We start from the raw sequence: 15,771 nt of genomic DNA, 5'->3' as shown, positions 1-15,771 counted from the left end.
CCCTTTCCATTAGTTCCAGAACAGTACTAAGGGATGACTGACTGCAAACACAGGTGTGGCTGGGAACCATCCTGCAAGTGCCCATCTGTGAGGAGGATGGTCATATCAGGTCACATATCAGGTCAATTCATCATGAGCAGACTCATTAATTGCCCAAGCAAATTTCATTAGCCTTTGAAAGTAACTCAACTGAGAGCTGACTTAAACAAGAGTAGATCAGATCTCAAAATGAAAATGAAGGACCGGATTAGCATTCATCCCAGGTTTCTTGGCATTGCAAAACAAAGCTGCTTACCAACTGACTGAAATGAAGGAAATTATGCAGGTGCCTACTAGTCCTGCTGATCAATCATTTAAAAAACTAAAGGCGGAATTAAGCAAACATTTAATGTTGGACAAAAGGTTGTTCTTACAAATACAGACTTTATGTTGAGGAGGGGTTAAGGCTTCCTAAGTCTTTACAGGATCTAAGAAATCCAAGTATTTTTGCCTCAGGTAGTCCATCATCTGATTTTTAATTTAAATTCCAGAGCTGAACATGAAAAAAATACTGTGAAGGTACCATTTAATGAATGATAAACCTAGACTTTAATCTCTCTATAAATAATTTCTGTATTAAATTTTAGATTTCATTGCAAAACAGCACTATTTGAATCTTGAAGTGTTGTATTTAAGGTCCCCCAAAATAACAGAGATTCAGAAAATAAACCAAACCTAACTGTAGTAGTTTTAAAATATTTTCAGATCTGCCTTTTTAATCAATATATAGAATGACTCACTTTAAAGTAATATGGATTTTTCCATCGGCCATACAGTGTGGCTAAAGTCAAATGGAGTTTCCTCAGACAATATGACAAAGCTAAAAGAAATTATATGGTGCAGCGCAGCTATACAGTGTAAAGATATAAATTTAAAATTTAAAAGGAATTATACAATACTTCAAACTGAGAGGGAAAAAGAAAGACCACCTCAGTTCACCCTTTAAATCATGATTCACTTTCTTAGATGTTCCTTAGGCACATGGTTGGATGACTTTAAATTTAGAATCAGTATTTCTATGGCTCCAAAATCCATCTTAGCTTGAATGAGAAGTTGTACCTTTTTAAAAAGTAAAGTAAATGAATTTGTTATTTGATTTTTAACTAGCACCCTGGGTATATACAGAGCTTTACAAGAGATGAATTGTACTGAGCAAAGAATGGAAGCACAGCTTAACTGAGGTCACAATCGAAGAGGCACGAACAAAATGTAAGGAAATGTAGGGTGCTTGTAAGACAAGGCAATCCCTTTGGTAAGGAAAAGCAGACATGACAGTGTATAATACAGAGTGATTCAGAGAGAGAAAGGCCTCAGTCAAACTGGAAGCGTGAGAATCTTGAGGAAAGTGCTGAGGAATTCAAAAGTCAATGGGGACATTGTGGGGTTCTGTGTCAACGGGATGAGGGAGAATGAAGGCATCTTTTGGAGTAAAAGGTTAAATTTTTCTGTGGATGAAGTAAGGCCGCTGAAAGGTTAAGCCAGTTTAGATATGCCCCTTTTTGGTTAAACTGGCAGGGAAGGAAATATGAAAGAAATGGGAAGGGAATGTCATCTTCAGATAGAGAAACTGGAATGTGAGGAGGGAAAAAAGGTTTGGTGGTGTTCCTCTTCTCAGTGGAAAAATAAGAACCAAAATCATTAAACATGGTAATAGGTAATTGTTACGTAAAACTAGTCTCCATTCAGATAAAAAGAGCAAGCAAAATGCAAATTAAACACGTCCCAGCAATATCCATTTGTACTATTGACACCCACATTCCACAGATCTGGGGGGTCAAGACTGTGTATAGAGACAGGTAAAAAATGCAGCATAATAAAATATTTTTAAAACTCATTAGAAAACATACTTTTTTTTCTTAGAATCCTGAACTTTGTAGTTTCTTCAATACAAAGGAAAAGTGAATTACAGTAACACAGATGCTCAAATGCTCCCAGACAAACATCATGCTCAGAGTTCAACAGCCAGTGGCCATCAGTTGTTGCTCATCAACTCATGACAAACGAGGTGTGGAGGGAGGTATCTTCTGGATTTCAGATTATGAAAAAGTCTAATCTCCTTGTCATTAGCAGCCAGATGAAGATGAAAAAGGAAATTTATGCTTTTATTTAGATTCCCTCCAATACTTTCTCTCTACTTGTAGAAAAAGTTGCTATAGAATGATAGAGGCTGAACATTCCCTAGGGAGAGTCAGTGTGTTGCCCAAGGGCTGCATTATTCTTGGTGACACATAAACCAAGGAACAATATACTAGCTCTAAACTACAGTCTTCTGCTCTGTAAAATACTGCTCTGATCAAACCAGAGAGCCTGCAATCTGTTTTGCACTTGTTTTTCAGAGTGTTCTTGAATTTTAAAAGGTACAAAACACACCTGAAAGGTCTTCCAAAACATTCAGGCAAAAGTTCCTAATAAAAGAGAGTCTGGGCCAATTCTCAGGATCTGCTTTCAGTGTGGAGACATCTGTAAGGCTGTGGAGAGGTTTCATAAGACAGGAAATCCAGTCCTATAATTTGCGGCATTGAGTATGAAATTGTATCAAATTCTGGGAATTATGGAGAAGGGAATGATACTGCACCAGGAGGGGACAGCTTCCTTCATCTTTTCCATCTCTCAGGGTTCCCTCTCTCTGTTTTGAGGTACTCTGCTAGTCAGCCAGAACTAAACATACACACTCACAAATCTCCCAGTGTGGTCCTTATTCCAAAGAATGGTGCCACTGGTCCAAAGCTACGCCGTGTATCAGAGGAATGGCCTCCTTACCCATTAGAATCCTACTTGGTGCAGCAAAGGCAGGCAGGGCTTGTGCACCAAAAGCTGTTCCTCCCAGCAGCATCACTGTTCTATGGCACAATGCAGTCAGGTTTGGTGTCTTGCCAGCTCCATTTTAATTATGATACTGTTTATTAATGTATAATTTTTGTTCTACTCAAGCCAGGAATAAATATGAATCAATATGCACAATACTAAGTTTACCTTATTTTCCATTTATTTTGCTATTAGATCAACAAGTTAAACACATGGTTAAATAAATATATTATTAGTGGCAGGAATATCATCAGTCCTTATGATCCTTAATTGTCCTTAGAAGTATTTATAAGACATCTACCTTTACTGTCTTTCCTTATGCAGTTTTTGGTTTTTTTCCTCTTTATTCTGGATTAACTATATGATAATTCTTATGTCTCCTTTCTTCAATGTAATTCCCATAAAATTTAAACCTCACATCAACTCTCAAAGATCTTTCTCACTTCCTAAAATATGTATTATTTTCTGAACACAAAGCTTTTTAAGCAATTTTTTATTTTCTTTAGTGTCTTTCCCTATGGCATCATTTCTCATTCCATTTACATTATACATACGGCTGTTTGTTTGGCATTGCCATTTCTTAACACTACCCTTTATCATACTCTAATTATCTTCAAAATACAAAAACCCACTTTCCTTTCACTGCACAAATCCCATTAGCTCTATTAGAATTTACTAATGCACATACGAGGGTGGACAGCCACAGTGAATATGATTTCTGAGATATCTTGCTACTTTCACATCTTCATGTATATCCTTTTTACTAGATATTATGAAGTCTGATATCACCTCCAGTGAACATACTTATTAAGAAGATGGCCTGTAATAAATCTATGAAGTTGCCCTGGGGTTTTATCTTTCTTTACTTGATATGTCACATCCCTGACTACAGCATTTCAGTACAGTAATGTTTAGGGCTAGAAACAGACCACAAAACCTCATTTATGTCAATCTACCTTGCTGTTTTGCATATATATTAATTTGATATTTTCATCTAAATAAATTCACTAATTCTTTCTGAAAGAGTCCTTTGTCTACATTAGTGGTGTTGATGAAACTGGAATAAATGAAGTGAGGTTTGCTTCAAAGAAAGCCTCTTTTCTTTGAATAGGAAAATTAATTCTAATAGTGTAAGAGTGATAATAGTAGGCAGTGGTTAGAGACTAATGCAATGCACACTGTCTGCTGAAGAAATGAGAATAAAAAGGCAGAGGAGAGCCTGGTGCTGGAAGGGGTGGTAGGAAGGGTAATGGGCAATGTAGTGGTTGAATATCGAAATCAAGGAAACTGTGACTGAGCTAGGAAAGTAAGTGGAGATAAACCATGGTGAGGATAAAAATGTGGGAGAAGAACCAAAAGAACATCTGAGAAGCTTGCACATCAGTGTTGCAAGGAATTTGGTCACTGATTACACAGTTGTCATACACTGTCAACTGCTCTCAGGACAGTACCTCTGGGTGACCCTTGACTAAGTCAGATCTGATGTTTGCAGAGTTACCACAATGACATCACATATTTTGAGGATGATAAATCCAGAAAGTTTCTGATGTGACTGTGTATAAACAAAGAGAATTGCTGGGAAAATCACGGGAAACACAGAAGTTATAAAGACATGGGAGGCCATGATGAGGTGGGGAAGCTGAAGACCCATCCAGGGAAGCGGTGCAGGACGTGACTGTCAGTAGCTGGGTGGGAGGAGGAGGCCACACAGGGATTGTCACAGCTAAGCAGCCAGTGAAGGCTCAGGAATGGCACATCTCAACATCCTTTATTCTCTACTTACAACTGATATCAAAATCCTATTTTCTCCTTGTTCTACAGAGCTCCTATGAACTTGGGGACAGCGTGCAGTAACATAAGGACCTACTGTTTTAATCAACATAAGTTTCACTAAAATGTTTATTTGAGGTTAGGTTGTGTTCCAAAATTGCAGAAATGTAAAACAGAGAGTGGTGAAAGAATTAAAATTTCTTCCATCAGCTCTCCTAGTAAAATCTCATGGAACAGCATGTCTGAAGAAGGACTGTCAAAGTCTGCATGGATGGATTTCTACCCACTTGTCTCTACTTAACAAGGTATTTTCCTCCAGCAGGGAGAAATCTTATTGCTTATTCCAAACTCACAAACTCATAGGAAAAAACCCCAACCCTATAGCACTAATGCCCCCAAAGGATGTATTTTATGGAGTTTTCTCTTCTGCCTCAATATGACAACACATTTCCAATTTTAAAATATTTATTTTAGACAGTTCGGCCCATGTTCCATTGTTTCTTTTCACATGGAAATATCACTGGAATTTTGCTGATATAACTGGATCAGCACAGAAATTCCTTTCTCTCCTGTACCAAAAATAATGGATACTTCCTCTACTTCTTACTGTTTTAGTGAATCAGGTTCAAAGTAGAGTACTGTTTGTAGACAAGAGCTGACAACAGGATGTTTATTTTTTATGTTATTCATCAAAAGGATAAGCAGCACAAACAACTAGATTTTTTAAGTTTGTGTAAGCCAAACATTTTGTTTAGCTATAAAAATGATCAAATGTTGTAGGTGATGGCAAAAATTCAATGTCCTACTTTCACAAAATGGGAAGGCAGATTCTTCACAAGGACAAGTGTGAAGAATGGTAAATAAAGCTTTTGCTGTAGGCATATTGCTTATAGTTAATACAGACAGAATTAAAACTCAGCTTGTGGTTTCGACAGAAATGTTGGTTATTACAGGCTGATTTCAGGAATGTGCATAATGCTACTTGAAGTTTTGTATATTCCCCAACATGTAGCAGAGAGGACAATGGGGTTTCCTGGATAGCTAATGGGAAGTATGAAGCCAAAGAAAGTATCAGTTTTAAAAATGTAAATAAGATCCTGATATTAACTTTTCTACAGAATAGCTTTCATGAAGAGTAACACTGACACACAGGTACAATAGAAAATATTTGCCAGATATTTTCAGAATTATGGTGACTTACCTCCCTGTTCACACAGCTGTTGTGCTAAGGCATCCTTGAATATAACTTGGCCCCTATGAGTAGCTGTGGCCCTGTGAACATAAAAAAGACAACAATAAATAATGTAGTATACTTATTTATATAGACATTTTTATATCTATATGCATGACTAATCAAATCAGAAGTCCCATTCTGCTTTTTCTTCTCTGTTCTTCTTTAATGTGTAGAGATTCTTTTGTGCATAGCAAAACAAAAGTTCCTAAACCAAAACAGCTACACTGGTAATAAAGATCACTGGCACAGGAATTTAATGAAGGACATAAGTAAAAGTAAGCATATCACAAAGTCAAGCACACTGCCCTGCCTGAGATAGTGCATCTGCCTCAGTGCAGAGCAGAATAAAAGGTTGCAGAGTGGCTGCCCTATGAAATATTAGTCTCACAATGAAACAAGCAATAGCAGTGGCAGTACTGTTACATGCAATGGATGGAGTGTGGAGCTTGAATGGGTGTCCAGAAATCTTCTCTTGAAACAAAGGGAGATATCAGTAAGTTCTCCGCTCCAAATCTCTGTCAAACACCTTCAAAAAAAAGAAACCCTGCAACATTTCTTGATAAGCTGCATTGTTACTTGTGGTCTCAACAGTTTTATCTAAAGAATAATTACTTCCCATTACTGACCCACAGCTAGAGACCAGCTAATGTACCACAGGGAATGATTAGTCATTTTGTTTTCTCATGATCAGCTAGAAATATAATGCAATGTGATTTGTTTCTTTCTTACAGAGCTGTCATGCTAACAGTGATAGTTATTCTATATTTCTAACTGCTCATTTCTTCCCTATTTTCCAAGTGCAGTGCTTCACAACATCAGTTTTATCTCCAAGATTTCAAAACCTTTATGTATTTACAAGTGTTGCATTTGAAGTCTAATGTCCTTGAGACAAAGTTCTTCCAATATCTGTCTAGACTCATACACACTCTTCATACGTGTTCTTTAGCCTTTCTCTAATTAACATTAATGGGCTCAATGTGGATCCATGTGAACTCGTCAAAACAGCCTCTTGGTTCAACAGTAAGATGTTGAAAGCTACTTTATAAGTGTAATTCTGCAGCCAGCTGTGTGCCCTCTCTAATGGATCATGCCTCGCCTGCTTATAAAATGTCAAAGGAATGGTTTGAAAATGAAAGTCAAAATTAATTATTTTTTTCTTGGCTACTAGGCCACTGAAAAGGAAGAACAATGAAAGTAACCCATCTAATACTAAATTTTTCATATACAGTGGATCCTCAAGGTAGAACCCATCTGCAAACTGTCAGAGTACAAACAGGAGTAAATGAAAGCTTCTCTGGGATCTGCTTTGGTTCCCGCACATTTAGAAAAGCTCTATGTGTACAGAAATGCAAAACTATGACCACTTCACGCCCCTATGGCTTTCAGGGCACTCTCTTCCTCTGCTTCTGGAAAGAGAGCTGTGTTGCCTTTCCCACCTTGGACTTTCAGAGGCAGATCTAAAGCTGGAGCCTTGCCTCACCTGGTAGTGATAGTATTTTGGTCACAGTCCCGGGATTGCATTACCAGTGTGAGGTTTTGGGTTTAGTCCCTACCATGTGCATCATGGAAACTATTCTAGGATTTCCAGGACTTCTGTAAAATACAGCAAAACTTCATACCATAGTTCTACATTAGCTGTCATGACTAGTGACCATACTGAGTACAGTGTAAAATAAAAACAAACACATTGCTCCAGCACATGGAGACAAAAGAGATGAGACTTTGAGTCTCATTTAAAATTATGAACTGAAGTATTTCCTAGAGCTCTGTTGTGCTGAATATGCAAGCAACTGTGATCACTACACACATTTCTTCAAATTTCCTCACATGTGTTTGCAGTCATACAAGTCAGAATTGGACCAAGCGATCTCCAAAATCAGACATGTGCCGTGATTTCTTTAGAAGGGTCAGCTATGGTGGCTTCCTCTAGCAGCTGAAATGGCAGGGCATCCCACAGCCAACTTTGGGGCCAATGCAACCCTGACAGACACGTTTTGCAAATACGTTTCATTGTGGGAATTCCATGTATTGAACTTGCCTGGATCAATATACAAGAAAAAAGCCACACCTAAGACACAGAAGGTATTTTGTACAACATTTCTATCCCACACATTGACAGTGTAGAAGAGAGGGCTCTTTGCAGACAGTGGGAAAGAAAACTTATATTAACAGTAGACTGGGACTTCAGAGATGCTGTTTATGCAGGAGCCCAGGATACAATTCATGGTGTACAGAACAACGATGGCAACCAGAGCATTCCTTTATGAGGCAGATAAGAGCAAACTCTTGAAACACAGACCACATGCAGAGGAGAGCTTGAGTATGTGTCTGAATGCAAACAAATACCAAATAATACCAATAATATCAAACTGTGTACTGTTTACTGGATCTCTGCATGCGTGTGAGAAAAAGGGGATTTGGGCAGAAATCCAGCAGCCAGTTGAATGATCGGCATCTTTCTGTGTCTATCATCTCTTGCTTGATAATGCAGAGTAGGAGCCAATTATTGCTGTTCCATAGCAGGAGTGATCTGCACCCTGGGGACAAGTGCTGTGCAGGAAGGGCACCACTTGCTACAGCGTGTGTTCACATCAGCATTAGTCTTGCAATGGGCACATGCACTGGCCTGCACAGCCTCAGAGAACTATTAAGGGTATTGCTCCTGTCAGTTTACTAGCATTATCTGCTTGGTTTTCTCTGTATTTATGCTTTATTCATGGAGCAAAAGATAATAATGCAGTGCAATTATGCATAAACTAGCTACTTATAGAAAGAAGTGCAAAATATACCTTTACTGCATTGAACTTCCTCTGCTGGTGATGTTCCTGCCTGACAGGTGAAGTTTATGGAACAGGATCATAAATTTGGGGTTTGCTCTTTTAAAAACATGTAACATATTCAAACCCATATCCTGCCTATATTCACACTCCAGTCTAAAAACTACATAATATTTATGGTAATTATAACAAAAATAATACTGGCAAGGCCTGAAAAAGACTCTACTAAAGAAAGAAAATTACTTAACTATTAACTATAAGGTTTTGCTTTTGTGACATATATAACCAGTAACTGACTTTTGTGCTGTTTTTGAAAAGTTTCTATGCTGTCATTTGATGTTACTCCACACCAGTCTATAGTCCCATTCTGCCATTGTCTGCTATTTATTCCCAGCTAAAGGGCAAATAACTAATCAAATCTAATGTGTCAGTCAGCCAAAAGGCAAGACGCATGTTCCATGTGTCCCCAGAGGTAATTCCTGAGTAGGAAGGAATCTTTCCAAAGGGATGAGAAATAAAAGAAAAATGGCAGAGAAGAGGAACATCTTGACATGGTAAGTGAGAGCTTTGAAAGAAAAACAACTTAGAGGTAATAAGGTTCCTCTTTATATTAACCTCACTCTTCCATTAGCCTGGATGTATTTGTCTGCTTGGGGCTATGCAAGAGAGAGGAGAAATGTGCTTTTGAAATTAGCAAGTGGAGATAAAACTGCTGACAGAGGAAAAAACAGGTCTGAAAACAAGAAGACTATATTAGGTGTCAAGGCTCACTGGCAGTTCAAGGCATTACTAACCCCATATTTCAATTACAGCAATTTTGTAACACATTTTCCTTTCTAAACCATAACTATTCAACTGAAATCAGGTGCCAATAAGGTCCTCTAGATTATCTGTCACTTAAAAGCAAAAAAAAAAAATTCTCTGCTTAAACTATATATATAGTCTGTGTCACTTGTGAAATGGGGCATGAAGTGCCAACAAGCTTAAAAACACTTCATTGCAGTGTTGCCAGCAAAGGTGGTTTGATGACCATTTACTGTGCGTGGCAAGATGTAATGCAGGCTGGTGTGCATTTTGGCTGGTCTCCTACCATGGTTGAAACCCTCAGTGGCAATTTCTTCAAGGGCAGTCAAGACCAGATATTAAACCTGACTGGGAGATGGTCCTGGTGCTGGGGCCAGTAGGGAAAAAGCACAGAGCACTCATGACTGCTGATCCAGAAGGTGCTTGGGTGGGAGGCTTTTAGCTACTGGTTAAATGTCTCAGAGTTGTTATTTCAGTTACCACTTGACATGCAAGCACAGTCTAATTAAAGCAGCAGGAACGAGATCTGTGTGTTCTGAAAGGCACATCTTGACTCTGCCTTTCCCTCTCTGTCCCCAATGGTTTCTTCCCTGAAATGTTATAAAAAAAGTCATCTGTCCTGACCATATTCAGCTGAAATTGTCAGGGAAATTTGGCAAGTAAGATGCAATTACTTATGTAGACATTTGTTCAGGAGACTGGAATTAGCATATTTGCTCTAAAAACCTCAATCAGAGGTAAAAAGTCTTCAGGGGGAAAGGACTAAAATGGCCAGCAAAACCTAGATTATGTGCTAGTGGGCAAAGAGCAATCATTTCATTTGGGGCAGCTGTCCTATGCTGAAGTTTGTGGTTTACATCCATAATTTACGGTCACGACTTACTTCATGGGTGAGCTGACACTCCTTTGCCCTCATATGGGGTAAATGCAAGAGGAACTAGAGACACCTGGTCTTCTCTCATCTCTGAATTTGTCTGGGGACTGCACAAGTGGGGAAAGGGACTCAGCCATCAACCTAAAGGTGCAGTCAGTATCTTTGTTGAAATTTAAATTTTGTCTAAAAAAGTTTGAAACTAAAAATGTCTAAGAGAAAACGTAGAACAAATGTCAAAAGACTTTTCAGCAAGAGCCAATAAAGACCAAGGAAAGTAAACAAAGTTCCTTTTGCAGAAGTATTTAAAGCTATGCATTTCTGCATATGAAAGCAAGAGCATATGTACAACCTTTACTGACATTAAGACCACACTGACATTAAGAAAACATGCATCAGAACATTAATATGGCTAGCAGAAACTCTCATTGGCTATGTGCAGAGATGGCCTGTGCCTCCCTCCCACACACTATCCATGAACTCTGAAAAGATACTTGTAACTCTTTTAGCGCTGTGGGACCCAACCTGCATCTAGCTGGTCTTGCAGAATTTTTATATCATTCAGTGCACCCCATGCAAAACATGCATTTTTAAACCCCACAACTTCAGCCACGCTTCACCCTCTTTTAAAGTGTGCAGTGGTCCGTGCACACTCCAGTGTGTTGATCTGATGTGTACATTTTTGACTGTATGCACTGTCCGGTGCACACTTACAAGACACCAGCTGGGTTTCGTTTTTGCTATTTGACCTTTAACTGAAAAAGGCAATATGATTATTTGGCATAAATATAAGAGGAGGAATACAGCAGTTAAATGGTAACATCAGCCCAAAATGAAACATTTAATTTTTTATGGTTTAACACAGAAATCTATGCTAGGCTATGTGCACTTAGGATGTGCTGGTCTGACTAGGGATTGATTTAAATACACATCTAAGGGCCTTCTTTAGCCAAGATTTGAATAAAAGAATCATTCTCAAGTAGAAAAATAAAGCAGATGGACCTACAAAAATTTCCTTCCAGTATCTGAAGGGAGCCTACAAGAAAGATGGAGAGGGACTTCTCTGCAAGAGCAAGTAGTGACAGGACAAAGGAAAATGCTTTCAAACTGAAAGAGAATAGGTTTAGATAGATATTCTTTACTGTGAGGGTGGTGAGGCACTGGAGCAGATTGCCCCATCCCTGGATGTGTTTAATGCCAGGTTGGATGGATCACTGCCAGGATGGATGGAGTTCTAAGCAACCTGGTCTGGTGAAAGGTGTCCCTGTCCACGGCCGGGGGGGTGGAACGAGATGGTCTTTAAGGTCCATTCAATCCAGGCCATTCTATGATCCTATTCTGTGATTCTATAATTATGACCTGTATTACAGAGAATGGATCTAAACTTACAGCACCGGAAGCAGAAAAGTGCACAGGCACCTCCAGCCACTATAGTTTACAATTTATAAGAACTTACTTTTGTCATTCTAAAGAACACCAAAGTTTTGCTGGTTGCAAGGTGCAAGTGCAGAAGATGGATACAACATAACAGTATATATGCATTATAAAACAGGTAAAAAATAATAATTACCATTTTAAACTGAAAATAAACATTTTCATCCTCCTTTCCCTGGTATCTCAGAGACTAAAAAGATGTGGGGTTTTGAAAAATCTATCTAGTTTTATGTGACTGGAATGATTAGAGCTTCTTGCTGACTGAAAGCAGATTAGGACAATAATTTCTTCTCAGCTACAGGAAATCCAACATTTTCATTAGTATTTTGCATTGTGCGATTATAAAGGAAAGCAAATTCTATTTTTTCTACATGTGAAATAAAGGGTTATTGCAGTGGCATCTGCCAAGCAGTCAGCTCATATAAATAATAGAACAAGCATCCATTGTCTCTCTACTGACACAGTGCCAGCAACTAGGTCCCTGTTTTCCACCTTTTTCAGTGTTTGGGAGAAGATGCTGTCATTGTCTTATGTTTTGCAATCTATTGTACTTTACTATCAAGTGAAACATGGATTGAATGAAATGTTAAGTTTTTTTAATTTTAAATTGACTATTTATGACTCTTGAAATTTATATTTAACCCTAAGATAATGAATATGTTCCATCTATGTATTACATACATTTTTAGTATTAAAAAAATACTGGTTTTCCCAAATTTTGCTTGTGTAGCCTTTTAAAGCCTATATTCAATCAAATTATCATTCAATCACCTAAATTTCCCTAAGAACAACAACATCTTTTTCTTTTCCTGTATTGCAAGAAGAAATGTTGCTGTTACTGTGGATTTTAAATTTCTGAAGCCTCTAAATGAGCACAGAAGTGTTAAGCAAACGGACTTGCAGTCATTTCCTGTATACTTTACAATGACCCTTTTCTTAACAACATGCACCAGTTAAGTTTGGCAGTGCTGATCAACTATGGTGAGTTCAGCAGAGAGGACCGAGATGGTTTGGGCCAGAGCAAGTGCTCTATGAGTAGAGACTGAGGGACCAGAGCTCATTCAGCCTGGAGATGACTTTGGGGGGACCTGGTAGCAGCCAGCCAAGGGAAGTTGTGCAGTTCCTCTCCATTGCTGCTGTACTTTAAGACCAGACTGGATTAAAGCCCTGAGTAACCTGTTCTGATCCCCCTCTGAGCAGGATTTTGGACTGAAAACCTCCTGAGATCTCTTCCAGTCTGCATTTTCCTGCAGACTCATGATTCTAAAATTTTGCATATGAGGTAAAACCAAAGAAATGAAAGCAAGGTTCGCATCTAATCAGATTAATCAACACTTATTTTGAGAATTGCTTTTCATAGCACTAAAGAATTAACCAGTTCATTATGTTTAACACTTTGTGCAAATACCTGTGATATTGATTCTCCCTACCCAGTTTATGGCTGGGTATCTCAGCGTATCCAACCAGAAGTGCCAGGGGTTTTACATGATTCCAGAAAATCAGGAGTTTAAAGGTAGTTGATGCTATAGGGTTTTCTGATGTGATACATTTTTACATGAAAGCTATGAATACATGAATAAATATCATACTTAGCTAGTACAGTGAAAACTTAAAACCATTTAAAAATAAAAGAGCAAAATCCGAAACAACATATGAGACAGTATGATAAAAACAACACTGGTTTTAGAAGATCCTGAATAATGGAAAAAAGGATGATTTTAAGGCCACCTTTTCAGTTTACTGCTCTCATGCCATCTGTACCGCTATCCATTTCCCAGGTAGGGTTTTACCAATCTGCTCTAACCTGCTTTAGCTGCCCACTGGTCCCAAAGGACATTGCCAATAGCTGCGGATGAGCTGGACCATCTGAGAATCTGGAACCTCATCCCCTTTCTTTACTTTGCAACCCACACAGAGTAATCCTCAATAGCCAAATTATCTTCCTTTCTTAAAAAATCACTAATTTCAATATTAATTGTAGGGATGCAACTGGTGCATCCACAATGTGCAAATCAGCTTGTAAGGACCTACCTATTTTGTAGGTCCATCTGCTTTAGTCTCAGGTCAGAAAATATAACATCAAAAAACAAAATTTCCACAGACTGAACCCCAGGGCACATGGAGCAGGTTTCCCTTCCTAAAGCTTCACCAAACACTGAAATATTACACTCCTTGTCTACTGCTTCTTTGCACTCTTCTCACCAACCTAAATGCTTTCAGAAAGCTAAAAAACAAATAAAATATGTTAACCATTTACAGATCAAAATCAAACTAAGGAAGAACCTGATACAGTTGTTATTGAAGAACTGTTACTCTCTACTTATTCTCACTTGCCTCCTGCTTGCCAGGAATATGGTGAACCTCTGGGAAAAAAATGCAGGGTCACTAATCATACAAAGGACAGTTATTTCTCCTGCATGGTTTTTAATTTTCAGCCAGATTTATGAGCTGGAAGAAAGCATATATCCCTGAAGACCATCGTAGCTTACAAATAGGAATAGGCAGGTGAAATACTACCTTAGGAGAATAATTAATTCCACCAGCCACTGAAAAAAAAGAAAAATTTGTGAAGTATCACATAACTCCAGTCAAAAGAAGCAATCGGAATGGCATCATGTACATGGCATAAACTGGAAAGACTATGATGAGGAGGCCAGGCATCAGCTGCGGGAGCTAGATGTGCTGGGGAAGGGTTGGAAGTTATTTGGGGAGCTTAGAGTTATTGAAGGTGAGGTTGAGATCTGGTGTGAGGCTCCCCCTCATACTGTGGTATGGGTGCTATGGGAATTTACTGTCCAAAGATGTAGGAAACCTGGATTCACGGGTTCTGCTGCTCACATCACAGTTAGGCATTTCTTCAGCGCAGATTTTTTTTTTGTCAGAGATGCCCATTTGAGTACTATCTTAAGGTTTCGATTAAAAGACACTCAGACACTTCAATACCACAATTGTATCCAACCCTTCCCACTTCAACTGGAGAGATCAAATAAAACAGATTCAAAAGACAACAATCTGTTCTCTATGTCCTTCCACTACAAGTCCTGTCCTCCAGCCCTGCTTTCCAAACCAGTAACTTTCACCATTTTTAGGGCTGATCAAAGCCCCTGTGCTGCCCTTGCAGGGTGTTAGCACTGGCTCAGCATCCCTGGGTGCTGGCTTCCACCTGTGCTGTGGATGGGAGCTCTGTGCCTGTGTGCTGGCAGCTGGGGTCTGGACCCAACCTCTGCCCCTGCTGCCAGTCCCAAAAGGGGTGAATTCAGCTTCTGAGTCATGGGCAGAGCTTTTTCTTCCTCCACTCAAGAGAACATGGCCTGCTTACACAGACCCATCTTTACACCTGAGAGGATCATAAGAAAATCTAGGCTGGAAGGGACCTCAGAGGGTCTCCAGACCAACCTCCTGCTCAAAGTAGGGTCAACTACACTAAGCAAACACATACAGCCCTGCTATGCCTTTCACCACGCATGTCCAGGCTCACAGTTCTGGTATTCATGAATCTTTTTGCATAATACAATACTAACAGGGCTATCAAAATTATCTTAAACAAAAACTGCTGTGTAAAATTTACCTTGAATTGGTCAGTCACTTGACATAAGCATAAATACTCAATTTACAACTTATTTGGATGACAACCTACCACACAATATTGTTCCAAAAATAATGAGTTTGAACCCATGTTTCTCACTTGGAAACAATCTATGATTTGTCTTACTCAGAAATAAATTACCTGCTAAGCCACGTGGCTATAATATCTCCTTTTGATGCGGTGTGGATAATAATTCTTTAAGCTCATTATTAAAAAAGACATCAAACTCTAAAACCCTTCTCTTAAAATAAAGTAATAATGAAGAGATTTATAACCCTAACCTCAAAACAAACCAAAGTAACAGGGAATCTAAGCAACAACAAAGGCACTTCCAGGATAGATGGTTCTCTCGGTTTTTTTATTACTAACTAATTTTTCCTCTTAGCACAGATTTGTTTCCAGAAATCTTTGGCAGAATGAGCACAACACTAGAATAAATCTTTGTAAGAAA

The 15,771-nt window shown here is 38.7% G+C and overlaps 1 protein-coding gene across 3 annotated transcripts in view; it reads right to left on the bottom strand.

Moving 5' to 3' along the window:
* RELN (reelin) overlaps positions 1-15,771 on the bottom strand; it is a 279,714-nt gene that overhangs the window by 158,434 nt on the left and 105,509 nt on the right. For all 3 annotated transcript variants that reach the window (XM_027639774.1, XM_027639775.1, XM_027639776.1), the window contains exon 4: positions 5,816-5,886. In XM_027639774.1, coding sequence (XP_027495575.1) covers positions 5,816-5,886 — 71 coding nt within the window. The remainder of the gene's footprint in view (positions 1-5,815; positions 5,887-15,771) is intronic.

This window comes from Corapipo altera, unplaced genomic scaffold (genome assembly GCF_003945725.1).
Source record: "Corapipo altera isolate COAL_440 unplaced genomic scaffold, ASM394572v1 1b, whole genome shotgun sequence".
Classification (NCBI taxonomy): Eukaryota; Metazoa; Chordata; class Aves; order Passeriformes; family Pipridae; genus Corapipo; species Corapipo altera.
Note: the sequence above shows the minus strand (reverse complement) of the source record. Positions and strands in the feature narration are given on the sequence as shown.